The sequence below is a fragment of the Bubalus kerabau genome, chromosome 11 (genome assembly GCF_029407905.1).
Source record: "Bubalus kerabau isolate K-KA32 ecotype Philippines breed swamp buffalo chromosome 11, PCC_UOA_SB_1v2, whole genome shotgun sequence".
Taxonomy (NCBI): Eukaryota; Metazoa; Chordata; class Mammalia; order Artiodactyla; family Bovidae; genus Bubalus; species Bubalus kerabau.
This window is the reverse complement of record NC_073634.1, coordinates 40,804,840-40,831,568: the sequence shown is the minus strand read 5'-3', so window position 1 is coordinate 40,831,568 and position 26,729 is coordinate 40,804,840. Positions and strand designations below refer to the sequence as shown.

At 35.4% G+C, this 26,729-nt stretch overlaps 1 protein-coding gene across 7 annotated transcripts in view; it reads left to right on the top strand.

The window, feature by feature from the left end:
- Positions 1-26,729, top strand: part of CCDC88A (coiled-coil domain containing 88A) — a 117,066-nt gene that overhangs the window by 68,561 nt on the left and 21,776 nt on the right. For all 7 annotated transcript variants that reach the window (XM_055540137.1, XM_055540138.1, XM_055540136.1 and 4 more), the window contains exons 14-22: positions 1,994-2,131; positions 3,575-4,645; positions 5,912-6,039; positions 7,969-8,107; positions 11,427-11,588; positions 18,486-18,647; positions 20,072-20,349; positions 20,586-20,729; positions 23,360-23,546. In XM_055540137.1, coding sequence (XP_055396112.1) covers positions 1,994-2,131; positions 3,575-4,645; positions 5,912-6,039; positions 7,969-8,107; positions 11,427-11,588; positions 18,486-18,647; positions 20,072-20,349; positions 20,586-20,729; positions 23,360-23,546 — 2,409 coding nt within the window. The remainder of the gene's footprint in view (positions 1-1,993; positions 2,132-3,574; positions 4,646-5,911; positions 6,040-7,968; positions 8,108-11,426; positions 11,589-18,485; positions 18,648-20,071; positions 20,350-20,585; positions 20,730-23,359; positions 23,547-26,729) is intronic.

The following is a 26,729-nucleotide window of genomic DNA, read 5'->3' as shown; positions in this document are numbered from 1 at the left end:
TGGTATGGCACACTTAATAGTACAGTGTGGGATAAACATAGATTTTAGAATATTCATTTGACTCATTTAATTGCGATACTTACTTTATTGCAGTGGTCTGGATCCAAACTTGGAATATCTCTGGGATACTCTATTTTCCTGTTGTGGGACAGTTAGACCAAGTAATTTATTTGTGCATATCTTTCTACCTACACAAACACATACACACAGTATCAGTTCAGTTCAGTCGCTCAGTCGTGTCTGATTCTTTGCAACCCCATGAATGGCCTCCTTGTCCATCACCATCTCCTGGAGTTCACTCAGACTTACGTCCATCGAGTCAGTGATGCCATCCAGCCATCTCATCCTCTGTCGTCCCCTTCTCCTCCTGCCCCCAATCCCTCCCAGCATCAGAGTCTTTTCCAATGAGTCAACTCTTCGCATGAGGTGGCCAAAGTACTGGAGTCGTATTATAAAGACGTACATGATATTTTTATCTTGAATACCCTCCATCATGTATACCCTTCAAAATGTGCTTTCACTTTTGTTTCCAGTTCTTGGTCGCTGAAAAATATACTGTAATAAATATTCTTCTACATGTGTCAGCCATGTCTAGTTTTTCCTTTGGATTCTCGGTTTCTAGATTTGGTTATGAAAATCTGCCTAGTTTTTAGACCAATAGCTTTGAATAGGAAGGTATTCATCACAGTAACCTTCAGCACTTGTTAAGATGTGGATTGCTGAGCCTCATGCCCAGAGTTTCTAATGTGGTAGGGCTATGGTGGGATAAGAATTCTCATTTCCAAGAAGTTCCTAGGTGAGACTCATCCTGCCATTGTGGAACCATGCCATGAGAACCATTGCCTTAGATAATGCAGATAGACATTTTGATTTTCTTGAAATATTTTTTCTCTTTTAAAACATTCTTTGCATCATCTTTAATTCATTAACCAAATAAGCATTTCACAATGAATATAGTGTTAAAATAGAAGTGGCCATTTAGAACTTGGAATGGTTTTATTTTTGCCGCCACTATAAATCTGGAATTTTGATTTTGAAATTAACTTTGAAGTCTAATTGGTAAATTAGTGATTCCAGCAGTTTTTGATTAATTCTTTGTATATCTTTTGTAAACTGAATGTTTCATTTGAATTCCATTAATACAGGAAATGAGTTTAATTAAATAAATACTGTCCGAATATTTCAGTATGTAGTGTGAGAACCAGATTAGTTATTAATAGCTTAAAGGTTGCTGATTGTGTAAACTTAATGTGAATTATTGAATAAGATTTGTGACTTTATGCTTTTGAGATATTAATATTACTTCTTAGAGTTTCTTACTGTTGTTACAAGGATTTAGGTAATATTTAAACGTGAAGTGGAATGTTTTATATGCCTGAATCTTTCTTTTTTTTTTTTTTTTTGGTTACCTGGTTTGAATATGTTATATAATAATGGGGAAAGCACTAGTATGGCATATTTTGAAGTTGAATTTGCTTTTTCATACTTGTTAACCTCATACTTTGCTAGAGTTTTGCTCAAATCTTTTTTTCTCTAGTAGTCTCCTTTTTTTCTCTTTTTAACCCAAGTTCCTTCTTGTCTCATTTTCTCATCTTTTTCTTCTTGTGCACTAAATTCCTTGACTAATCAAATTTCCGTTTTACAAGTCCATTCAAGCCAAGGGAGTTTTTTTCAGTATGTTTTGTGTATTCTTCGTGTGGCATGTGTGTATGTATGCAGTTGTATTTGTGTTTGTGTTTAGAAGTGGAAATTTGCCTTCAAAGATGCAAAGGACAAGAAAGAGAATCATGTCTGTATATTTTAGATAGCTGCTAAAATTACCTTGAAATACTACTTGAATTTTTCTATGAAATTCTTAAATTTCACTATTTGAGTATTAAAACTGTCTTCTACCCTTTATTCAGTGATTAGCTTTTTACATGATTAGTTTTTACATGCTTCCACTATTTTGAAATACTAATGATATATTGTTTTGTGATTTCATTTTCACTAGGTTGAAATCCTTGAAAATGAGATTATTCAAGAAAAGCAAAGTCTTCAGAATTGTCAGAATTTAAGCAAGGATCTAATGAAGGAAAAAGCTCAGCTTGAAAAAACGATTGAAACACTTCGAGAAAATTCAGAGAGACAGGTTCATAAATTTTTTTATTAAGCAACATATCTTAAAACATTAACAAAAGTTATTTTAAAGTTTGTGCAAGTAAAATCTTCATAATAACATTAAATGAAATATTTTAGAAATTTTTAGATTTTAAAGTGACTGTAGTTTTACCTCATTTTCTATCCCATGCATTGTTGAAAAGTTGAAGAGAAAACTTAGAATTTTTTAAATTGTCAGTGTGCTTAATAATTATCTGATATAAAATTTCATGGTACCTGTGCATGAATTGGTTTTCAAGTGTCAGTGGAATGAGACTGCAGATATTGAAGGCCCCGAATGAAATTGGGATGAAGTGCAGCTCTACTGTGATCCCACTGAAGCGGTGGCAGCAACTGTTCTGTATATTTTCATGCTTGCTCTCAAGTTTTATTGGTCATTCACATGTTATGCTTGAAGAAACTGAGAATCAAATAGATTAAATAACTGGCTGTTTTAAAATTTCTAATTTTTAGAAGTAAAATTATTTGTATTATCGAGTTATAGCCCTCAAAGTGAAAGTGTTAGTTGCTCAGTCATGTCCAACTCTTTGTGACCCTGTAGACTGTAGCATGCCAGGTTCCTCTGTCCATGGGATTTTCCAGGCAAGAATACTGGAGTGGGTTGCCATCTACTTCTCCAGGGGATCTTCCCGACCCAGGGATTGAACCATGTCTCCTGCACTGCAGGGGAGACTCTTTACCATCTGAACCACCAGGGTTAGTCCTGAGGTCACCTGTAAAAATACGCATTTCCATAGAGCTACGGAACAAAAATTCTAGAGCTAAGCATGGATCTCTATTTTTACAAGTTTCTCGGAATTGATTGTTTAACACACTGAATTTTAAGAACCTTTACCATTATAATAGGCCATACTATAAATTGGATGTTTTAGTTTTTAAATGTACCAGGGATATTGTTATTTTGATGTTTCCAAATCAGAATTCTTTTAGGAAATGAATACACACAAATACACACACACACACACACACACACATCTACGCATATAATAGAGCAAATACTGTATTTACTGAGGTCTTCCTGTATATATGCATTGTGAAATTTTTTGAATGAATGTAAAAGCATGTATCTTCAAGGAGATATGTGTATACATTTCATCTAGACTCATATTTGAATTTGAAACATATCACCACTATATAATCTGAAGATCATTTTGGTTAAGATTCATCTCTCTTAACCATTCCTGTACATTTTGGACTCCCTAAAGATATGAAATTTAAAGACCTGGCAGTACATGTACATGGTGATCGCTCGGTAAATATTTGTCAGAATTAAAATTAAAATAGATAATTTTAGCACCTTTTTATGATCTGATTTCCCTGCTAGTTTTTGGAGGAGGAAAACTATGTAATTTTAAAATATTTAGTTCATGTTCCATTAAGTTTTAAATTTTCTTGTTTTTTTTTACTAAATTAGATTAAAATATTAGAACAGGAAAATGAACATCTGAATCAAACCGTGTCCTCCTTAAGGCAGCGCTCCCAGATAAGTGCTGAAGCAAGGGTGAAAGACATTGAAAAAGAAAACAAAATTCTCCATGAATCTATCAAAGAAACAAGTAGCAAGCTAAGCAAGATTGAATTTGAAAAAAGGCAAATCAGAAAAGAATTAGAACATTATAAAGAAAAAGGAGAAAGAGCAGAAGAACTTGAAAATGAGTTGCATCATCTTGAAAAAGAAAATGAACTGTTACAGAAAAAGATAACCAATTTAAAAATTACTTGTGAAAAAATTGAGGCCTTAGAACAAGAAAATTCAGAGCTAGAAAGAGAAAATAGGAAGTTTAAAAAAACATTGGATAGCTTTAAAAACCTCACTTTTCAGTTAGAATCCCTGGAAAAAGAGAATTCCCAGCTTGATGAGGAAAACTTAGAACTTCGAAGGAGTGTGGAATCTTTGAAGTGTGCAAGCATGAAGATGGCTCAGCTACAACTAGAGAATAAAGAACTGGAAAGTGAAAAAGAACAACTTAAGAAAGGTTTAGAGCTCATGAAAGCATCTTTCAAGAAAACAGAACGCTTAGAAGTTAGTTATCAGGGTTTAGATACAGAAAATCAAAGGCTACAGAAAGCTCTTGAAAACAGCAATAAAAAAATCCAACAATTGGAAAGTGAACTACAGGACTTAGAGATGGAAAATCAAACATTGCAGAAAAACCTAGAAGAGTTAAAAATATCTAGCAAAAGACTAGAACAGCTGGAAAAAGAAAATAAATCATTAGAGCAAGAGACTTCTCAACTGGAAAAGGATAAAAAACAACTGGAGAAGGAAAATAAGAGACTCCGGCAACAAGCAGAAATAAAAGATACCACATTAGAAGAAAATAATGTGAAAATCGGAAATTTGGAAAAAGAAAACAAAACCCTTTTCAAAGAGATTGGTATTTATAAAGAATCCTGCATTCGTCTGAAAGAATTAGAGAAAGAAAATAAAGAGCTTGTGAAAAGAGCAACTATTGATATAAAAACTTTGGTTACATTACGAGAGGTAAGTATAGTTAATTAAATTTCACACAAATTTTTAAATTTTTTTAACTTAGAACTTTTATGGTAATTTGTATAATCTATTTATGGTTCAAAGTAGAAATTTAGAATTAAAAAGCTTCTAAGTTTCCAACTTCTGTTAAACTAAGAAGTGAATGCAAATTGTATTTTTTAAGAAAGTATAGTAATAAGTTTTTTGTGTAATATCTGACTTATTTCTTATAATTTTACACGTTTGTTTCAAAGTAATATTAAAATATATGATAAAAACTTATTGAATGTGATAATTACTAGTTATTGAATATTAGCTATGTGCCAAATACTGGATAATTTTTTCAACCAATCCTTTATTTCTGTTACCTCCATTAGATTAGAAAACTGAGGTTCAGAGACATTAAGTAACTTATTTAAGAACAAAATTTCTGGATTCAAATCTAGATCTTTCAGATTTCAAAGTCCCTTGGATTTTGACTGAGAGAATATAAGCAAGAGAATGCAAATCAGGTCAACACTGAACAATTGGTAGTTGGTTGGATCTGTATATCATGAAGTCTAAAATTTATAGGAGTAGATTGGCAATAAATGGTTGGTGTAGCTCAGAAGAGAACAAATAGTGTTTATTTGCTATCCCTATGCTCTACTATATATGATAACCTTTTAAGTTCAATTTAAAAAAACTTAGCATTCTGGCAGATGCTTGCACTGGGAAATGTGCCTTTCTGCTAAAGAGACATTGAAAAGGGATCATTATTATCCTTTTTCTTTTTCCTTTCTGTTCTACAATCCTACACACATGAACAATAGGTTCCTGGTCCCTGCATCTCTAAGAATTCCCCCTAGTTATTCAGATAATGTCTTAGGCCTCTTCCATTGGGAGAGGTGTGCTTGTGATGGGAGAAGGGTGTTGTATCCAACATATATTCATGAAAGAAATATGCACTAAAGTTCTAGTTCACTATGAAAAGTTAATGGATATGTGTTGTTTCCCCCACACTTTTCAAACCTAAGGTGTGTAATCACAAGTACGAGTTTCTCCTTTTAGTTTTTAACATTAAAAAGTTAAAAAGTATTAGCAAAATAGAAGAAGGAAAACATTACTGGGTTATAATTTTTTTGCTTGACTATTTTTTATTGATAAAAAGTTCAGCAACAGCCTTTCTGTCTTTCCTGGTTTAAATTATGCGTATTCCTGGATGAAATCTTGGCTGAATTTCTTTGATGTTTATGTTCACAACACTTAACGTGAGTTTTGCATTACTTTTAAAATAAGGATTTGGTGAGTGAAAAATTGAAGACTCAACAAATGAATAATGATCTTGAAAAATTAACTCATGAGCTTGAGAAGATAGGGTTAAATAAAGAGCGACTCTTACATGATGAGCAAAGTACTGATGACCGGTGAGTATTAAGTCTATCTGAGGAACTGTGGAAGTCATTTATTTTGCTCAAGCATTAATTTTGAGACTGCGGAGCAATTAAGGCAGAAAAATAATGTAGAAAACTAGGGCTTAACAAACAGAATAAAAAATTAACTTCTATACACTTTAATTTGAAAATATCCAGTACAGGCTTGAAGAGAATTTCAGTGGCACCCCACTCCAGTACTCTTGCCTGGAAAATCCCATGGACGGAGGAGCCTGGTAGGCTGCAGTCCATGGAGTCGCTAAGAGCCGGACACGACTGAGCAACTTCACTTTGACTTTTCATTTTCATGCATTGGAGAAGGAAATGGCAACCCACTCCAGTGTTCTTGCCTGAAGAATCCCAGGGACGGGGGAGCCTGGTAGGCTACCGTCTATGGGGTCGCACAGAGTCGGACACAACTGAAGTGACTTAGCATAGCATAGCATAGCATGGTAAATACAGTTTATCAGTTAATTAGATTTTCAAGTAGTCTGCTGTTGGCCACATGATTCCAGCTGGAATAGAAGTGTGTATTGTTAAGAATATTGTTATACACTAGGTTTTATTTCATTAGAATTTTTGTAATTATATAATTTGTATTTTGTTGCCTATCCATCATTACTGTTCTAGTAAGTATTTATATTTTATAATAAATAAACGTATGTGGGAAAAAATTAATGCAGATTGTATTTATTGGCAAGAATTTATTCTCACCATTGTGGAATATATAGTCTAATTGTGGAATTGAATGTATAAATGTAGCAAAGTGAATTTGGTAGTAGAGTTGAAAACAGTGCCCTGTGATCACTTCTGTCTTTCCCTTTGTAACAGTTCGTTGTCCTGTGCCTTCTCTCTCAATATAGTTTCCTAGAGTTAGGTTCTTAGGCCTCTTATCCATTCCATGGATATCCATTCTATCCACCATCTCAGCTGACATGCATATTATTCCCTGCTTACTGAACATCTCTACCTGGACAGTTAGAACTCAGGCATCACAAATTTAATACATCCAGAGTCATACACATTACATGCTTTAAAATTGTTCATTGACTCAAGCCAATATCAAAGTGAGATTTTTTTTCTCTGTTGTCTATGAACTTAAAATCTAATTGGGCAGAAAATATATGCACACAAATTAATTACAATAAGAGGCAGAGTATGATAGAATTTCTCATATACGTACTTCAGGTTTTTATTTGGTTTAGTCATCGAGGTTCTCAGGTGTAAGAAATAGATTAATCTGTAATTCCTAGTCTGTGGTTCCCCCTCAGAGTATTTCCATGGACATCGTTTTTATAAAGAAAAAAATCTTAATAATATAAATATTCATGAACCCATCAGAAAGATAACTAAAATATTAAACCTCAAACCTATCTGCCCCTTCCTGTTCTATTACCAGTGTCTTGGCTCTTTACTATGTTGTCCCTCTCTTTATTTTTAATATTCTGCAAGTTCTCCATGCCCTAAAGGTAGTCTTCAGAGTGATTTAAGTCTTAACTATTCATATGTACTTGTGTAAATATATTATATATTAATATCATAGGCAAATGCTTAATAATGTGCTTAATCCATCCACTTACTCTTCCTGTAAATTCTATTCTTATGAAACTAAAAGAAATATTTTGAGACTAAGGTCTTCCAGATGCCTTTTTGTAGCATTAAATTTTGCTTTTGACAACCTAGATTGTAATCTGGAGCTGTATACTCAGGGTTTTTTTGTTTTTTTCTCATTACCAGGAATAGTTAAAAAGGGAGAGTAGGCAGGAAGAACAAAATAATTTCTTCTTTAAAAAATTTCTTCTTCTTTAAAAAAAGACTTTTATAAGACTTATTTATGTATCAGTATCTAATCATAAATTATATTTAAAAATAATTTTCTGACCTCCAGTAATGAACTATATTCTTTTTATACTTGGATAATAGATACAAACTTTTGGAATCAAAATTAGAATCCACTCTAAAGAAGTCTCTTGAAATAAAAGAAGAAAAAATTGCTGCTTTAGAAGCTCGACTAGAAGAGTCCACAAATTACAACCAGCAGTTGCGACAAGAACTAAAAACGGTAAGTGATTTTCTTGGAAAGAATTTTGATTGTCAGCTTTTTCTCTTTTTTGCACTGCTCAGCTTGTGGGATCTTAGTTCATGACCAGGGATTGAACCTGGGACCCAGCAGTGAAAGCACTGAGTCCTAACCACTGGACCGCCAGGGAATTCCCTGTCAGATATTTGGACAGAAAAGTATAAAGTAGAAAATGAAACATAAAATTTTATTACTGTTTTGTCTATTTCTTTTTCTTAAACTTGGGATTGTTCTTAAACAGATCTTTGTTATGTAGTTTATAAACAAACTATTTTGTCTATATGCTATAATTTATTCAATCTTATTTTGTGTATGAATGTCCCTCAATATGTATGAAGACACATATTGGAATTGTGAGAGTGGAATGGGGAAGAGGCAGACTTATTTCATTGGGAAAAGCTCTCAATGTGATTTTGACACTTCACTGTCACTCGTTTCCTATTGAGAATCCAGGTAAAAGTTTGATTAATAAAAAATACGGGTGTGAGGACAGCAAGTAGGGGGAAGCAGTATGTGTAGTATAAGAGAGCCCTTGATCTAAAAAATTTGAGGTCTTTTCTAAATTTTTTAATTGTATTATTTTGAATTATTCAGTGAAATATGTGAGGTAGGGGCTACTGTCTGTTTTCCCTATGTGAATGAATTGAAATTGAAGGGACTTGCCCATTCTATAGGATTAGTGTTTGGTAGATTGGTAGAATCATGTTCTGCCTTTTACACCCTTTTATTAGCTCTGTAGTCATACCTGGAGTGGTTTTACAGTCAACCAAACATTCAGGCTGACAAGCTTATTATAGGCCACATTTAGAACCATTCAATTCAGAGCACTATAGGAAGTATAAGCTAATAGTAGGGCACAATCTGGTGTCCCTCTTCACATGTTTGTCTGAGAGTCATCTTCTCACTAGATGATAGTTCAGACGCAAGAAGACAAGATTCACATTGGGTAAGTGTGAAAGCTGCCCTGGCTTTGGGACATCATGCTTAATACCAGTCATTATCCCTTGCAGCATCTCCAAATGCATGGATTTAAAATCTTCACAGTCTTAAAATTTAAGAGTTCCTACACTCAGAGAAGTCCAAAGATGTAGCTTCTTATTAGGTATTTATAGTTCTTGTAGTACAAATACAATTTACCAATCAGAAGTCATTTTTCTTGACTGGTAGCATGGAACATTGTAGTTTTATCAGGTTTCCAGAGAAAGTTACCCAAAGATTAATTTCTCATACAGGAGAGGAAAAGGATTGGTTCCTCATTTGCCCATCATTGCTGGTGTTTGTCTCAGACATTAACACAGAACCTTTTTTGTTACAGAAGGAATTTTAGAACTTTGTTTAGTTAGCATAAAGTGTTGTCCAAAAAAATATAAAGTAAAACTTGTTACCACATTTCATTAATCATCTTTCTTTTTCTGAATTTTTGCTCTTTATGCAGTATCACTATATTGCAAATAAAGTCAATTTCATGAAGCTGCTAAGCCAGAAAATAAATGGGTTTGAGTATGGGTTGGTATATGATGTGTTTCAAGTCTAAAAGTTAGAGATTATCTTCCACTTTCAGCCATTTGGAAGTGGAAGATTTCCAAATTATTATTATTGGACTGGTTTTCTGCCATAAACATGCATTCAACTGAAATTACACTGATATAGTTTTTAATATATGATTAATTAATTATACTGTTCTAGTTTTTTCATAGTTAACATAGACTATGAAAGCTAAATATGAGTAAGAAGTATAAAGTAACCACTAAAATAGTATGACAAAGAAGTACAACTAAAATGCCAGCAAAGGAGATTACATAGAATCAAAAAATCCAAATAAAGGCAGAAAAAGAAAAAAGAGAGAGCAAACTACAGGTTGGACAAATGGAAAATAAATAGCAAGATAGCAATTTTAAACCAAACCATGTCAGTCATCACATTAAATGTAAATGGTCTGTACTTCCCAATTAAAAGGAATTTAATTTATTTAAACTAATAAATTAGATAAGGCAACACCCACCTGTACACTGCCTCTGAAAAACCCTAATGGAAAATGTCACTTTCAATATGAACATGAATTAACGATTCTGATTAATGTTATATAAGGTAAAGGACCATTTTTGAAACTTACAAAACAGTGGACTGAAAATAAGAAGTTCTGAGTTTTATTCCCATGTCCCCTTCTTAATAATGACATATGTCCATAACTCTTGAAAAAAGAGCCTGTGAGAAATTAATGTAAAATAGACTGGAAATTATGTTATCCATCCATATTTTAGGGTGTCAGAAGTATTTTTTAAAAAGTGGAAAATTAGGATCTCGGAACATCTGTTCAGTCTTTTGCCAAGATTTAAATGACGCTCTATCTTGGCATCTTATTTTCTATAATCTCACATCATTATTGTCTAACTCAGGAGTAGTAGCAAAGTTTGAGCCATAAAGCTTTCTTGAGGTTGCATTAAACATTGAATTATTTTAAACATCTGTATCCTTGTCTTAATAGAAAGTTTGGGTTTAAGTTAGAAATTTATGATAATCATTTCCTAGGAAAAACTAGTTATTCAGTATAACAATAATTTAAATTGAAGAGAGCAGTTTAGTTAATCATTAATTTTGGATGATGACCAATTTGTTAGTTTTGAGTTTGCTCTGTTAAAGTAGGATTTGATTATAATCATACCAGAAAACCCTGGATAAGATATATCCTTGGATTGCTCACTCTTTATAAAATGAATAATAGTAATTTTATGTGTGTCAGTATCTGTATAAAGAAGTCATTTATTTATTAACAGGTCATTCTGGGCAACATAATCCTTTTAAAAAGACCATACATAGATAGATACTTCCTCAGCTTCAGTTATTCTTTTTAAGGGGAATTAATACATGTGTCAAGTTTTTGTTCTTGACATGGGGATCCGTGAAATCTCTAAACCAATTATAAACAACTCTAAAAACAATTGTTAGTACTTAGCAACAAGTCTGTGTTCATCTGTTCTTCAGTGATATTTTCATCAAAAGCAACAGAATCTGAAATTACAAAATAATAGCAACGTGACACTTAAGCAGGGTATATTAATATTTCTAGAGGAAAACATTTGCACTTTACAATGCATAAATTGTGATCATGATAATAATGATAATTGTATATATTATTATATTTTTAAATAAACTGTCTCCCACATTCACCAGACCGTTGTGGAGTTTAATTATGATAAATATAACCTTGGTGGTATGTTTTCTCCCTTTTTAAATAAATGAAAACAATGTTATAAATCAACTATACTTCAATTTTTAAAGATATTTTAAAATAAAATTTTAGGTGAAAAAGAATTATGAGGCTCTCAAACAGAGACAGGATGAGGAAAGAATGGTTCAGAGCTCTCCTCCAGCTGCTGGTGAAGACAAGTGGGAGCGAGAAAGTCAAGAAACAACTAGAGAGCTTCTGAAAGTTAAGGACAGATTAATTGAAGTTGAAAGAAATGTAAGTATTTTATAAGGAATAAAGTTTTTGAGAAGTAAAGGATCACTGATATATAACAAAGTTTATCTAATCTGGTTTTGTAGTTTTGTTCATTTTCTACTTTCTTGATCAGTTTGTTTTATAGTATTAAGACAAGAACAATTTAATATTCTTTTCTTCATCATCGTCATGTAAGCACATCAGCAAGCTTTGTCAACTCTGTCATGTAAATAGAATGCAAACTCATCTATTTCTCTCTGTCTCTGGTGCTAACACTCTAGTCTAAGTTACCCTTATCCCTCATCTGGACTGTTAAAAAAGAGTATCACCCTAACCGGCCTGCCCCTTTCACTTCTCGCCCAAACTGACCCATTCTCAATGTAGTAACCTAGAGTTTTTTAAAATAATTTGTGAGGTTTTTTAATTTATTTATTTTTGGCTGCACTGGATCTTTGTTGCTGCTCATGGGCTTTCTCTAGTTGCAGAGTGGGAGCCGCTCTCTAGATGCGGCATGTGGGCTTCTCACTGAGGTGGCGTCTCTTGTGGAGCGTGGGCTCTAGGGCTTGCAGGCTTCAGTAGTCACTGAACGTGGGCTTAGTAGTTGCAGCTCTTGGGCTTAGTAGCCTGTGGCATGTGGGAACTTCCCAAACCCGGGAGCAAACCAGTGTCCCCTGCATTGCAGCAAGGTGGATTTTAACCACTGGACCACCAAGGAAACCCTAGAGTTATTTTTAAAACATAATCCAGGTCATGTCATTTTCCTGCTTAAAATCTTCAGTGGTTTCCCATTTTATTAATAATGAAATCCCTGGTGACTCAGAAGTAAAGAATAGGCCTGCAGTGCAGGAGACCCAGGTTCAATCCCTGGGTCAGGAAGATCCCCTGGGGAAGGGAATGACTACCAACTCCATGGACAGAGGAGCCTGGCGGGCTACATACAGTCCATGGGTTCACGAAGTCGGACACAAATGAACTAACACTTTAACTTTCACTTTCATACTTTTTACTATATCCATAAGATCCTATTTGACATTGCCCTGCCTGTATCTCTAGCCTTATACCATATTAGTCTTATACCTACCTTGTTTATTAATCTGAGGATAATATTGGTATATGTTAATATGTGGAAAACAGAACAGTGACTGGCACTTAATAAGCAAATTAATTCTAGTCATATTGGCGTTTTCTGTTTATTCCTCTTTCAGGGCCTTTCTGTTTGCTTGCCCTAGCTGGAACACTTGACAGGCTTCTGTCAACATTCAGGTCTCACATCACATGTCATCTGTGAGGGGTTTTCCCTGACTCCTTCTCCACTGAAGCAGTCATCCCCAACCTAAAACCATTTATTCTCATACCACTGCCTTGCTTAGTTTCTTCATGGAACTTTTTACCAATTAATTTTTTGTATTTGCTGATTTACTATCTGACTATAAAAAAACTCCCTGAATGCAGGTAGCTTGTCTTTCTTTTACATCACTGTGCCTTCTCTGTGTAAAACAATGCTTGGTAGATAGCAGATTTTTAATAAATATGTGCCGAGTGAGTTTATTAAATATTTACTGTAGAAAATAATTCAGCAACCATTTATTCTTCAAAGATGAGTGAGCCTAAAGAACTTAATGTGCTAACAAGTAAAAGAGTTGTGGTTCAGTTCAGTTCAATTCAGTTGCTCAGTCGTGTCCGACTCTTCATGACCCCGTGGACCACAGCGCGCCAGGCCTCCCTGTCCAACACTAGCTCCCAGAGTTTACTCAAACTCATCTCCATGGAGTCGGTGATGCCATCCAACCATCTCATCCTCTGTCATCTCCTTCTCCTCCTGCCTTCAATCTTTCTCAGCATCAGGGTCTTTTCAAATGAGTCAGCTCTTCGCATCAGGTGGCCAAAGTATTGGAGTTTCAGCTTCAACTTCAGTCCTTCCAATGAACATTCAGGACTGATCTCCTTTAGGATGGACAGGTTGGATCTCCTTGCAGTCCAAGGGACTCTCAAGAGTCTTCTCCAACACCACAGTTCAAAAGCATCAATTCTTCGGTGCTCAGCTTTCTTTATAGTCCAACTCTGACATCCATACATGACTACTGGAAAAACCATAGCCTTGATGAGATGGACCTTAGTGGACAAAGTAATGTCTCTCCTTTTTTTTTTTTTTGGTCTCTGCTTTTTAATATGCTGTCTAGGTTGGTCATAACTTTCCTTCCAAGGAGTAAGCATCTTTTAATTTCATGGCTGCAGTCACCATCTGCAGTGATTTTGGAGAAAGAAATAAAGTCAGCCACTGTTTCCAGTTTCCCCATCTATTTGCCACGAAGTGATGGACGGATGCCATGATTTTAGTTTTCTGAATGTTGAACTTTAAGCCAACTTTGGTTTTATTGTTTTCTAATTTGTTTATTGAAAACTAAGCCATGAAGACAGAAGTTAATCTCTTACACTACTAATTTCTACTTTTTCATCCAAAAATAATCACTGAAAACTGTTTTATATTTCCAGAAAATGTTTGTGAGGTATCTGTTTATAGGAGTTCTATTTCTTTTACAGATTTACATTTTCGAGACCTTATTTCCATTTTTCAATTATTTTATCTTAGATCTATTTTAGCACATACGGAGCTATATAATTTTATTTAATGACCACATACTATTCCATTGTGTATATATTACCATAATTTATTTAAATAAATTCCATATCAGTGGACATTCAAGTTATTTTTCAGATTTTGCTGCTGTGAAAATCCATGTTATAACATGTTTCTGCATCCTAATTCTCTTCTACTATGTCCAACTCTTTGTGACCCTATGGACCTTATCCAGCCGAATACTGGAGTGGGTTGTTATTTCCTCCTCCAGGGGAATCCCTTGCTCATCCAGGGATTGAATCTGCATCTCTTAAGTCTCCTACATTGGCAGGCGGGTTCTTTACCACTAGTGCCACCTGGGAAGCCCTAACATGTTCTGCATGCTAAGTTGCTTCAGCTGAGTCCGACTTTGCAACCCTATGGACTGCAGCCCCCCAGGCACCTCTGTCTGTCAGATTCTCCACGCAAGAATACTGGCTGCTACTGCTGCTAAGTCACTTCAGTCGTGCCCAACTCTGTGCGACCCCATAGACGGCAGCCCACCAGGCTCCCCCGTCCCTGGGATTCTCCAGGCAAGAACACTGGAGTGGGTTGCCATTTCCTTCTCCAGTGCATGAAAGTGAAAAGTGAAAGTGAAGTCACTCAGTTCTGTCTGACCCTCAGCGACCCCATGGACTGCAGCCTATCAGGCTGCTCCGTCCATGGGACTTTCCAGGCAAGAGTACTGGAGTGGGTCGCCATTGCCTTCTCCAAACTGGAGGGGGTTGCCATTGCCTCCTTCAGAGGATCTTCCGGACCAAGGGATCAAACCCAAGTCTCTTAATATATCTCTTGCATTGGCAGGTGGATTCTTTACCACTACCACCACCTTGAAAGCCCTAACTTTCTTGGACCCACAGCATATGAGGTCTTAGTTCCCCAACCAGGGATCGAGCCTGCACCCCCTACATTGGGCTGGCAGAGTCTTAAACAGTGGACTGCCAGGGAACTTCCTAGGGTAGTAAATTGCTGACAGTAGAACTGATAGGCCAAAGAGCATATATAGAGAGAGATTTCTGTGTGTGTATTTAATTTTAATTGATAAACTGTTGTAAAAGCTTTTCAAAAAAGTGAATTTTCAGTTCCACTAATAGAATATCTGTTATTCCAAATTGACATTGGGTATTCCCAACTGTGTAATTTGTACTTCAGTGATAGAAAATATTTTAATTTGTGTGTTTTAAATTATTAGTGAGCCATTTTATGTCCTTTTTTGTATTTATCAGCTACATATAAAAATACATTTTTCATTATTCAGTCATATATATTTATATATCAATCACCTGGATTAAAAATTAATTTCAGAAAACTTGGTGTGTTATATTCTATAAGATGAATGAATCTCTTTTCCCACTTACTTCATCTTTAAATTTCCACTGGGGAGAAATTACCTGGTTGACATATTGTACTCATTTAGATAATGGGTTTATAAAGATGGCTACCCTATATTAGACTGGTAATTTTTGCTGATTTGCTAGTACATATGTTTGTTAACTTCATCCTTTTCCATTGTAAACCTTTTCTTGTTCTTAGATACCCTATCTACTCTCAGTTATCTCTTCCATTCATTATAGACTGTAGGAGTTTTTCATATTAAGGATACCCAGACTTATTAGAGCTTGTACATTTTGGTTTCTGAAGAGCTGAACTATAACAGTATAAGTGAATATACTTATATATCTCACATATATAAGTAGAAAATGGTGCACCTTTTTGTTATATCAGAATGGTATATAAGAAAGTGCTACACTCAATATGCCAGCAAATGTGGAAAACTCAGCAGTGGCCACAGGACTGGAAAAGGTCAGTTTTCATTTCAATCCCAAAGAAAGGCAATGCCAAAGAATGCTCAAACTACCGCACAGTTGCACTCATCTCACACTCTAGAAAAGTATTGCTCAAAATTCTTCAAGCCAGGCTTCAGCAATACGTGAACCATGAACTTCCAGATGTTCAAGCTGGTTTTAGAAAAGGCAGAGGAACCAGAGATCAAATTGCCAACATCCACTGGATCATCGAAAAAGCAAGAGCATTCCAGAAAAACATCTACTTCTGCTTTATTGACTATGCCAAAGACTTTGACTGTGTGGATCACAATAAACTGTGGAAAATTCTGAAGGAGATGGGGATACTAGACCACCTGACCTGCCTCTTGAGAAACCTGTATGCAGATCAGGAAGCAACAGTTAGAACTGGACATGGAACAACACACTGGTTCCAAATAGGAAAAGGAGGACATCAAGGCTGTATCTTGTCACCCTGCTTATTTAACTTATATGCAGAGTACATCATGAGAAATGCTGGGCTGGAAGAAGCACAAGCTGGAATCAAGATTGCTGGGAGAAATATCAATAACCTCAGATATGCAGATGACACCACCCTTATGGCAGAAAGTGAAGAGGAACTCAAAAGCCTCTTGATGAAAGTGAAAGAGGAGAGTGAAAAAGTTGACTTAAAGCTCAACATTCAGAAAACGAAGATCATGGCATCTGGTCCCATCACTTCATGACAAATAGATGGGGAAACAATGGAAACAGTATCAGACTTTATTTTGGGGGGCTCTAAAATCACTCCAGATGGTGACTGCAGCCATGAAATTAAAAGACACTTACTCCTCGGAAGGAAAGTTGTGAACAACCTAGATAGCATATTCAAAAGCAGAGATATTACTTTGCCAACAAAGGTCTGTCTAGTCAAGGCTATGGTTTTTCCAGTGGTCATGTATGGATGTGAGAGTTGGACTGTAAAGAAAGCTGAGTGCCGAAGAATTGATGCTTTTGAACTGTGGTGTTGGAGAAGACTCTTGAGAGTCCTTTGGACTGCAAGGAGATCCAACGAGTCCATTCTAAAGGAGATCAGCCCTGGGTTTTCTTCGGAAGGACTGATGCTGAAGCTAAAACTCCAATACTTTGGCCACCTCATGCGAAGAGTTGACTCATTGGAAAAGACGCTGATGCTGGGAGGGATTGGGGGCAGGAGAAGAAGGGGACGACAGAGGATAAGATGGCTGGATGGCATCACCGACTCGATGGACGTGAGTCTGAGTGAACTCCGGGAGTTGGTGATGGACAGGGAGGACTGGCGTGCTGTGATTCATGGGGTCACAAAGAGTCAGACATGACTGAGCAACTTAACTGACTGAACTTATCCCATATTATTTTTCTAGTGTAAACTTTTTTTACCCTTTGTGATCAAATGAACAAAAGAGAAGTACAATGTCAACATTTATTTTAAAGCATTTTTCTTTCTCACCTTTGATTTTATAGTATAATATCAATTAAATCATGATTTAACTTTTATACTGTGACATGTAGTATATATAACTTGAAAGCCTATAGAGTGAATGTTGTCATTGTCCAATAATATAAAATAATGATAAAGATATCTGTTGTGATTCAGTTGTAATCTTTTTTGCATGTTGCAATATATATAAATTCTGGCCTTGTATATTAAAGCTTTATTTTGATTTTCTAGAGGATTCTTTGTTTATATTTTTTGATGCTAATTTTTAAATGAGTTTTTATTTAGAAATAATCCTGAGAATATATTTAAAACAAACATCACATTTTAAATATAATGATTTGCATGGTAATTCAGCCATTTAATTATAAAATTGAAATATGATCCTATATATTAGGAAAATTGAAAATAGTATGTTTCATTTGGATTCATTCCAGAAGTCATATAGCTAAAATAGTTGTAGTAAGTGTGTTCTACCATGAAAAAAAAAACACTGGAGAAAAGTATGTAACATCTGTTGGGTCTATTATGTACTAAATTTTTTAAACATATGGTTAAGATTGTTCCTGCCTCTCTTCTAAATAATTGTGTTTGTAAAACACTTAATTTTGCTGCTACCCCAGGGACCGCTACATATTTGTGTATGTGTACATGGGTATTTGCCTCTGGGGAGTTAGCAAAAGGTTCACTGTCTCTTGGCTAGACACAGCCCAGTTTGCTCTGGGCACTTTTGAGTAGCATAAAAATCACAGAACCGACAATCCCATTCTAGTTTTTTTGTTAATAAATATACTTATAATGGAATATGTTGTTCTTTGGACATTATAAAACAGGCAGAACACAGAGACAATAGTATTAAGGTTTTAGTATTGCTTTCTTTCCTAGATTAAGTTATCTTTTTACAATTTGGGTTACAGGGGAAATATTTTGTCTTTTTCTCTTTTAAGGTTGTTGAGATTTTTGGATTATCATGGTAATGAACACTTGTATAACATTCTAGTATCTGTTAAACAGAAATATGTTTGATGCTTTTATTTTTAATATGTTTTTTCTTTATTCAGAATGCTACACTGCAAGCAGAGAAGCAAGCATTGAAAACTCAACTGAAACAACTTGAAACACAGAACAGTAATTTGCAGGCTCAGATTCTTGCACTTCAGAGGCAGACAGTATCATTACAGGAGCAGAATACCACTCTTCAAACACAGAACGCCAAGCTTCAGGTTGTAATGTACCATTGTGGGGATATGCAACAAAACTCTTGAATTATGCTGTAAAATAAGGATGAATAGACATAAGTAACATTGTTTCTTAGTGAGTGAATTTAACAATTAGTTGAAGATAAAGTATTTTTATATAGTACTATGCCAAATTTTTGGATATCAGCATTTTAAAAATGTCAGAGTGTCTAAATTAAGTAATAAATTTACTCATTAAATAAAAATAATTTTATTTACATTGACTTTATGGCCTTTCACCCATTTCAACAAGTTAATTATAATTAATCAGGTAGAAACCCTTGTTTAAAGTATTATTGTAACATATCAGTTAGGTTATTGGAAAATAACAGCATGAAAATTTTGTCTTTAGACTTACCCTTAATTCAAAGGATCCATCGTGCAATTAATACTACTAGTGTCTTTTCAGGGAGAAGGCAATGGCACCCCACTCCAGTACTCTTGCCTGGAAAATCCCATGGACAGAGGAGCCTGGTAGGCTGCAGTCCATGGGGTCGCTAATAGTCGGACACGACTGAGTGACTTCACTTTCACTTTTCACTTTCATGCATTGGAGAAGGAAATGGCAACCCACTCCAGTGTTCTTGCCTGCAGAATCCCAGGGACAAGGGAGCCTGGTGGGCTGCCGTCTATGGGGTCGCACAGAGTCGGACACGACTGAAGCGACTTAGCAGCAGTAGCAGCAGCAGTGTCTTTTCAAATAGAGCAGTCAGGTAGGGGAAAGTACAACTCTGAAACCTCTTAAAAAGTGGAGTTGTTCCCCCTCTGAATCCAAAAGTTCTTTCTATAACTCTTTTCCAAATGAAAAAGAATATGCTGATTTGATTTAGTTGTTCAGTTGCTAAGTTGTGTGTGACTCTTTTGTGACCCCCATGGACTGTAGCCTACCAGGTGCCTCTGTCCATGGGATTTACCAGGCAAGAATACTGCAGTGGGTTGCCATTTCCTTTTCCAAGGGATCTTCTGAACCCAGGGATTGAACCCATGTCTCCTGCATCTCTTACATTGACAGGTGGATACTTCACCACTGAGCCTCCTGGAAAGCCCTGGTTTAATTTAGACTTGAGAAAATTACCAGTTGAGTTTCACAAGTAGTTTTTCAGCTCTATCAACTGTCAATCAACTTCTAGAAAATGATAAACTGGCATTTTAAATTTTTTACTCTTATGGGATTGTTGCTAATCACCTTCATTTAAAATAATCAACTCAAAAAATATGTAACACCTATCAAAAATCAAAATTAAATGGTAGCCTACCTTTTTGGGATCTAAAATCCAAATTTTCTTAGTATAATATGAATATATCTGCTGTGATTTATTTAGTGCTTCCTAAAGTTAACATTCTTTTATTTTAAAAGAATTATAAATAAACTCTTTTTCTGATGTCTGATACAGTATACATTCTTGTAGGTTGAAAATTCCACCCTTAATTCCCAGAGTACCTCACTTATGAACCAGAATGCACAACTCCTAATCCAGCAGTCTTCCTTAGAAAATGAAAATGAATCTGTAATCAAAGAGCGAGAAGATCTGAAATCTCTCTATGATTCTCTGGTCAAAGATCATGAAAAGCTGGAACTCCTACATGAACGGCAGGCTTCAGAATATGAGACTCTGATTGCTAAACATGGAACTCTAAAGTCTGCCCACAAAAATCTTGAGGTGGAACATAAAGACCTTGAAGATCGGTAATTTATCATCTTTTCTTGTGTTGTTACCTTAAAACCAATTGAAGAAAACAATTTGAATTGAATAATGTAATAAATTTCATATGTTAAACAGATCTGAGATAATTTATATAGGAAATGTATATAAACTTACATGCTTTATGTGATATTTATTAAATTAACTCATTTCCATTATTTCTAAAATTTTTTTTTCTAAAGAAATATTATAAACCAAATGCATAACATTTTTTTTCCAGTTACAATCAGTTACTAAAACAGAAAGGACAGTTGGAAGATTTGGAAAAAACACTGAAAGCAGAACAAGAAAAAATGCTGCTTAAAAACAAAAACCATGAGACTGTAGCTGCAGAATTCAAGAAGCTTTGTGGTGAAAATGATAGGTAATAAATATGTATATATATAATTTTTTATTCATTATATCCAACGGGTATGTTACCCCTTTGCAGTACTACCCATAACTTAGAATTTTTAAAAAAGACACCAGGGGAATACGTAAATTACCCAGCAGCATCATTTAGCTAGTTATAAGTGATTCAGACAAGAGTGTGGGTCTTGAACTTTCGCTGATTGTTTCTCTCTTGATTTATTCAAATACTTAAGTTTTTAAGCCACAATATATAACAAAATTTCTGTATGTTGATTGCATTTGTATACTTTATTGAGACAGAATGTAGTGAAACCTGATTCTTTATATCTTTTCTTTCTACTAGTCTGGTATCACAATTCTTGTCTTTCAGAGTTGCTACAAGTGAGTGGCCTTGTCGTTTTCTAGCTAACTCGTTTTGTAATCTTATTTTTAACTGTCTTACATATTAATAAACTCATATTACCATGGGGCAGTTATTTTTTAATTTGAAGCCTTGGCAAAATCAAAACTTGTCAACTGGTGATCAGCCTACTCCATAAGGGTACATTTTCAAAAAATTTTTAGAAGCCTTTGAAAAATTTGAACAATCTGAACATTTGTTTACTGTATTTACATTGCCCTAGTGAAAGTGCTAAAAGCACACAAAATTCAAATGGGTATCATTCAGTATTTATCCTATTATGAATTTAATGCAGTTTATTTTTAGAATTAAACATCTATTTCGTTTCTTTTTTTAAAAAAAAATCCCTAAGCTTCTCGAGCCATTTTCATACTCAGTAGTTTTTAATTTAGTTGTTACAAATAGAAATTCTGTGCTGATGGATTTGAACTTAATAATCTTAACACCAAGCTAGAATCAAGGAGCATGTATTTGTATAGTATAAACAATGAAAGACCAAATTGTGACAAGTTATAGAATACAAGGACACAGTTGTTGTTATTATTACAGGTAGAACATTGGGGAATGCATTTACTGTGGAAATCCCATCTTGAACCTAACCTTTTTTCTTGTTGGAATTCAAACCAAACTGGGGCAGTTTGTGAACTTGAGCAGACCTTCCAGAATCTAATTGTATACGTAAATGATGAGTCTCCAGAGAAGGAACTCAGTCTAACTGATAAGAAGAATTTGAGCTTGATGAATTTGATTGCAGTTCACCCAGTATGCAGTCTTGGAGGGGAAGAGTGGTCTTGAGTAGAGTATTTTCTGTGTCTCAGTACTTTGGTTTCTTACCCAGCTTTTGTGCACCCATGGCTGTGTTCTCAGGAAAGAAAATGCTTCAAGTAAAACCTGGAAGAACTCTTTCACAAATAAAAGATATTTGTGGAGACTTAATCTAAAGAACAATAGTTTATTCATTTCTCTAAATCACCTAAGTTTTAATCTTAGATAATGCCAAGTCAAGAAAGCTTCTTAAATATACTAGGTTATCTTGGCGTCTTTGGAATTATGTTATCTGAATTGCATTTCTGTGTTAATGTTCTCAGCTTTGAGGGACAGTGTAAAAAAAACTCTCTTAAAGAGCTGATTTTAGTATCTGCCTTTGGGATGATATTGAGGACACTGTATATTCTTTTTATATCTCCTTCTCCTTAAAGCATTAAGTAGTTATCTGTATGCCTCTGTGAGGTTTACACAGCTGTCACACACATGGTATGCATTCATGCATGGATTCAGCCTGCTAATGGAGCGTTGATGGGATGTTTCTGGTGTTGCCATTTTACTTTTTTACCAAGTCTTATTTTTTTAATGTATTATTTTGTTATTTATAATTATTATAAACAGACTCAAATCCTTTAGGAAATGAGTTGAAATAAATTATTAGATAGTTGTGAGCAAATATCTTGCTGAGAAAAAGTTTGTTTGGCTTTCTCTACCTTGTATGAGTTCCAGATCTTAATGCCATTAAGATCAAGGTTGGTAAACTACAGCTAACTTAACAGGCCATATCTAGACTGCAGCCTGCTTTGTATAGCTCCCAAACAAAGAACAGTTTTTAACACCTTAAAATGTGATGGGGAACAAAAAAGAAGAGCACGCTATAGATAGCATGCAACCCATAAAGCCTAAGGTATTTATTACTCTTTGGTCCTTTACAGAAAGAATATGCTGATCTCTCTCTTTAGAGGTCAGTGGACCTTGTGTAGAAAGGACAGATAAAGCTATAGTTTGATTTTTTTTAATCCAAAATTTGTCATTAGTAATTGAGGACTGCATAAATGTGAATAATTTGCAGAAATCTCAATTACTAGAATTTTGATTTTAGTATGTATATCTTAGTTATCTGGCAACAGATTGATAGGTTACCATCTCTCATACTGGATTGATTATTCGTTTGATCTGATTTTTCTTTATTTTTCATGTTGAATTATAGAATCTTTGAATTCTCTAGGTTAATTAATACTGGATTGGTTATTTTCTCCTTTGTCCTTTAAGCTAAATATTTTCTGATTAATGCTTAAAATTTTTTTAATTTAGTTTTTAGAGACTTGGAACTCATTCTAGATGAGTTTAGTCACTGGCAAGAGAATCTTTTCTATTCTTTAAGTATGTCTAAATGTGATTTACAGCAGTTTCACATTGTGTAAATTACAATGAAAGCTATGAAAACAATCTGTTTCTATCATGATTTCCAATTATAGGTTGAATCATACATATAATCAGCTTTTAAAAGAGACTGAAGTTTTACAAACTGACCATAAAAACTTGAAAAGTCTTCTAAATAATTCGAAACTGGAACAAACAAGATTAGAAGCGGAATTTTCAAAGTTAAAGGAACAATACCAACAATTGGACATCACATCCACCAAGCTAAATAACCAGTGTGAGGTGAGCTTAACAAATTTAATTGCCGTTTCCTTCCTTTAGGCATTAAGACTAGCCTAAAAAGGTAAACCATCATAATGACAGTAGCAGTATGTTTAATGTTTAATGAGGTATTTCTGAAAAAATTAGGGATAATTTAAATTCACAAATAATTCAGAAAAACCTCCTTCTTCCTTCTTTAATTTCAACAATTTTTACTATTAAACTTATATGTTCAGATACTTGGACAAATTAACCCTTGTTTAATGAAAAAATGCTTACTGACCACTTGGCATGTAAACCAAAAAGGGAAAAATCTCTTCCTTTGTGGAATTTATATTCTGGTGGAAGGAAGTAGACAATAAATATAATGCATAACGAAAATATATAGTGTTTCAGTGTTTTGTTACATATGGCTGTATAGCAATTTACCCCAAAATACAGTGGTATAAAATACAGTGGTATATATGAGTGCTCTCATAGCTAGTGGGTCAGCATTTGGACAGGTACAATGGGGCCAGTTTGTCGTCTCCACTTAAATGTGGGCCCTCAGCTGAAAGATTTGAAAGGCTAATTGCATGTTTGGTGGTTGATGCTGGCCATCAGCTGAAAGCATTAGTCTCCTCTTCTTGTGATCTCTCCCCATGGACTGGTTTGCCCAACACCATGGTGAGAACCAGACAGAAGGCATCTCTGTGTTAATGATCAAGCCCCAGAAGTCATGCAGCATCATTTCCCCTGCATCTAGTCACTGAGGCAGAGTCCCATCCAGGTTAAAGGGAAAGAGAGATTCAGCCTCTTGATGGTTAATGGCAAGATTCTGGAAGAGCACATGGACTGGAAATACTGCTGTAACCATTTTGAAAATTAATCTGCAACACATATAGTATGTTACAAGATAAAAGTTACGTACAAGTCAAAATGGAGAGAGGTAAAAGGGGATGAGGACTGCCAGAGTAGATGAGGAATACAAATTGAAATTTTAGGCATCACTGAACAAAGATTTGAAGGAGATTAGTGTATTGTTCGAAGAAGACAATGGCACCCCACCCCAGTACTCTTGCCTGGAAAATCCCATGGATGGAGGAGCCTGGTAGGCTGCAGTCCATGGGGCCACAAAGAGTCGGATACAGCTGAGCGAATTTACTTCACTTTCTGTAAATCTATTGCTTCTATTATATTTTATTTAGATTTCACTTTCACTTTTCACTTTCATGCATTGGAGAAGGAAATGGCAACCCACTCCAGTGTTCTTGCCTGGGGAATCCCGGGGACGGGGGAAGCCTGGTGGGCTGCCGTCTATGGGGTTGCACAGAGTCGGATATGACTAAAGCGACTTAGCAGTAGCAGCAGCAGTGTATTGTTATGTGGACATTGAGGAAGGAACCTTCCGGGCAGTCAGCCCACACAGTTAATCTAGACCAGAGGAATCCTGGTGTGTTTGAGGAACACTCAAGGAAGCTAGTGTGGCTGGAGTGGAATGAGCAAATGAGGAGAGTGGTAGGAGATGAGCTTGGAGATATTCCTGGGCCAGATATATTGCCTTATGTATGTGTTGTTCTCAGTTTTGTCCAACTCTCTGCAACCCCCTGGGCTGTAGGCCACCAGGCTCCTCTGCCCATGAAATTTTCCATGCAAGAATACTGGGGTGGAATAGCAAATGAAGCAACTGACAAACAACTAATCTCCAGAATATACAAGCAACTCCTACAGCTCAACTCCAGAAAAATAAATGACCCAATCAAAAAATGGGCCAAAGAACTAAATAGACATTTCTCCAAAGAAGACATACAGATGGCTAACAAACACATGAAAAGATGCTCAGCATCACTCATTATCAGAGAAATGCAAATCAAAACCACTATGAGGTACCATTTCACGCCAGTCAGAATGGCTGCAATCCAAAAGTCTACAAGTAATAAATGCTGGAGAGGGTGTGGAGAAAAGGGAACCCTCTTACACTGTTGGTGGGAATGCAAACTAGTACAGCCACTATGGAGAACAGTGTGGAGATTCCTTAAAAAACTGGAAATAGACATGCCTTATGATCCAGCAATCCCACTGCTGGGCATACACACTGAGAAAACCAGAAGGGAAAGAGACACGAGTACCCCAATGTTCATCGCAGCACTGTTTATAATAGCCAGGACATGGAAGCAACCTAGATGTCCATCAGCAGACGAATGGATAAGAAAGCTGTGGTACATATACACAATGGAGTATTACTCAGCCATTAAAAAGAATACATTTGAATCAGATCTAATGAGGTGGATGAAACTGGAGCCTATTATACAGAGTGAAGTAAGCCAGAAAGAAAAACACCAATACAGTATACTAACGCATATATATGGAATTTAGAAAGATGGTAACAATAACCCTGTGTACGAGACAGCAAAAGAGACACTGATGTATAGAACAGTCTTATGGACTCTGTGGGAGAGGGAGAGGGTGGGAAGATTTGGGAGAATGGCATTGAAACATGTAAAATATCATGTATGAAATGAGTTGCCAGTCCAGGTTCGATGCACGATACTGGATGCTTGGGGCTGGTGCACTGGGACGACCCAGAGGGATGGAATGGGGAGGGAGGAGGGAGGAGGGTTCAGGATGGGGAACATATGTAAACCTGTGGCGGATTCATTTTGATATTTGGCAAATCTAATACAGTTATGTAAAGTTTAAAAATAAAATAAAATTAAAAAAAAAAAAAAAAAAGAATACTGGGGTGGGTTGCCATCTCCTACTCCAAGGGATATTCCTGACCCAGGGATCATACCTGCATCTCTTGTTCTCGTGCATTGGCAGGCAGATTCTTTACCACCACTGCACCACAGGGGAAGCCCATGTTGCCTTATAGGCCATTGTAAAATACTTTTCTGAGTAAAACAGGGGAGCTATTGGGAAAGTTTAGAACAGAAGTGACATCTGCCTTATGTATACAGTTGTGCTCTTAACATGATTCTGGGCTTCTTCCCATGATGAGTTGATAATGTGATAGAAGTTTTGAAATAGAAAAAGAATTCTGAAAGCCTTAAATATTATAATTCTTACATTTTGTAATTGGTCTTTAAATCATTAAAGTTTGAGTATAGCTTAACATCTGAATTTCTTGAAACTTAGAAAATCAGCACTTAAGCAAAATCCTTAAATAGAATTAGGAATAGACTGAAAAAAAAAGGAATAGACTGTAGCAGAAGGTAATACTTA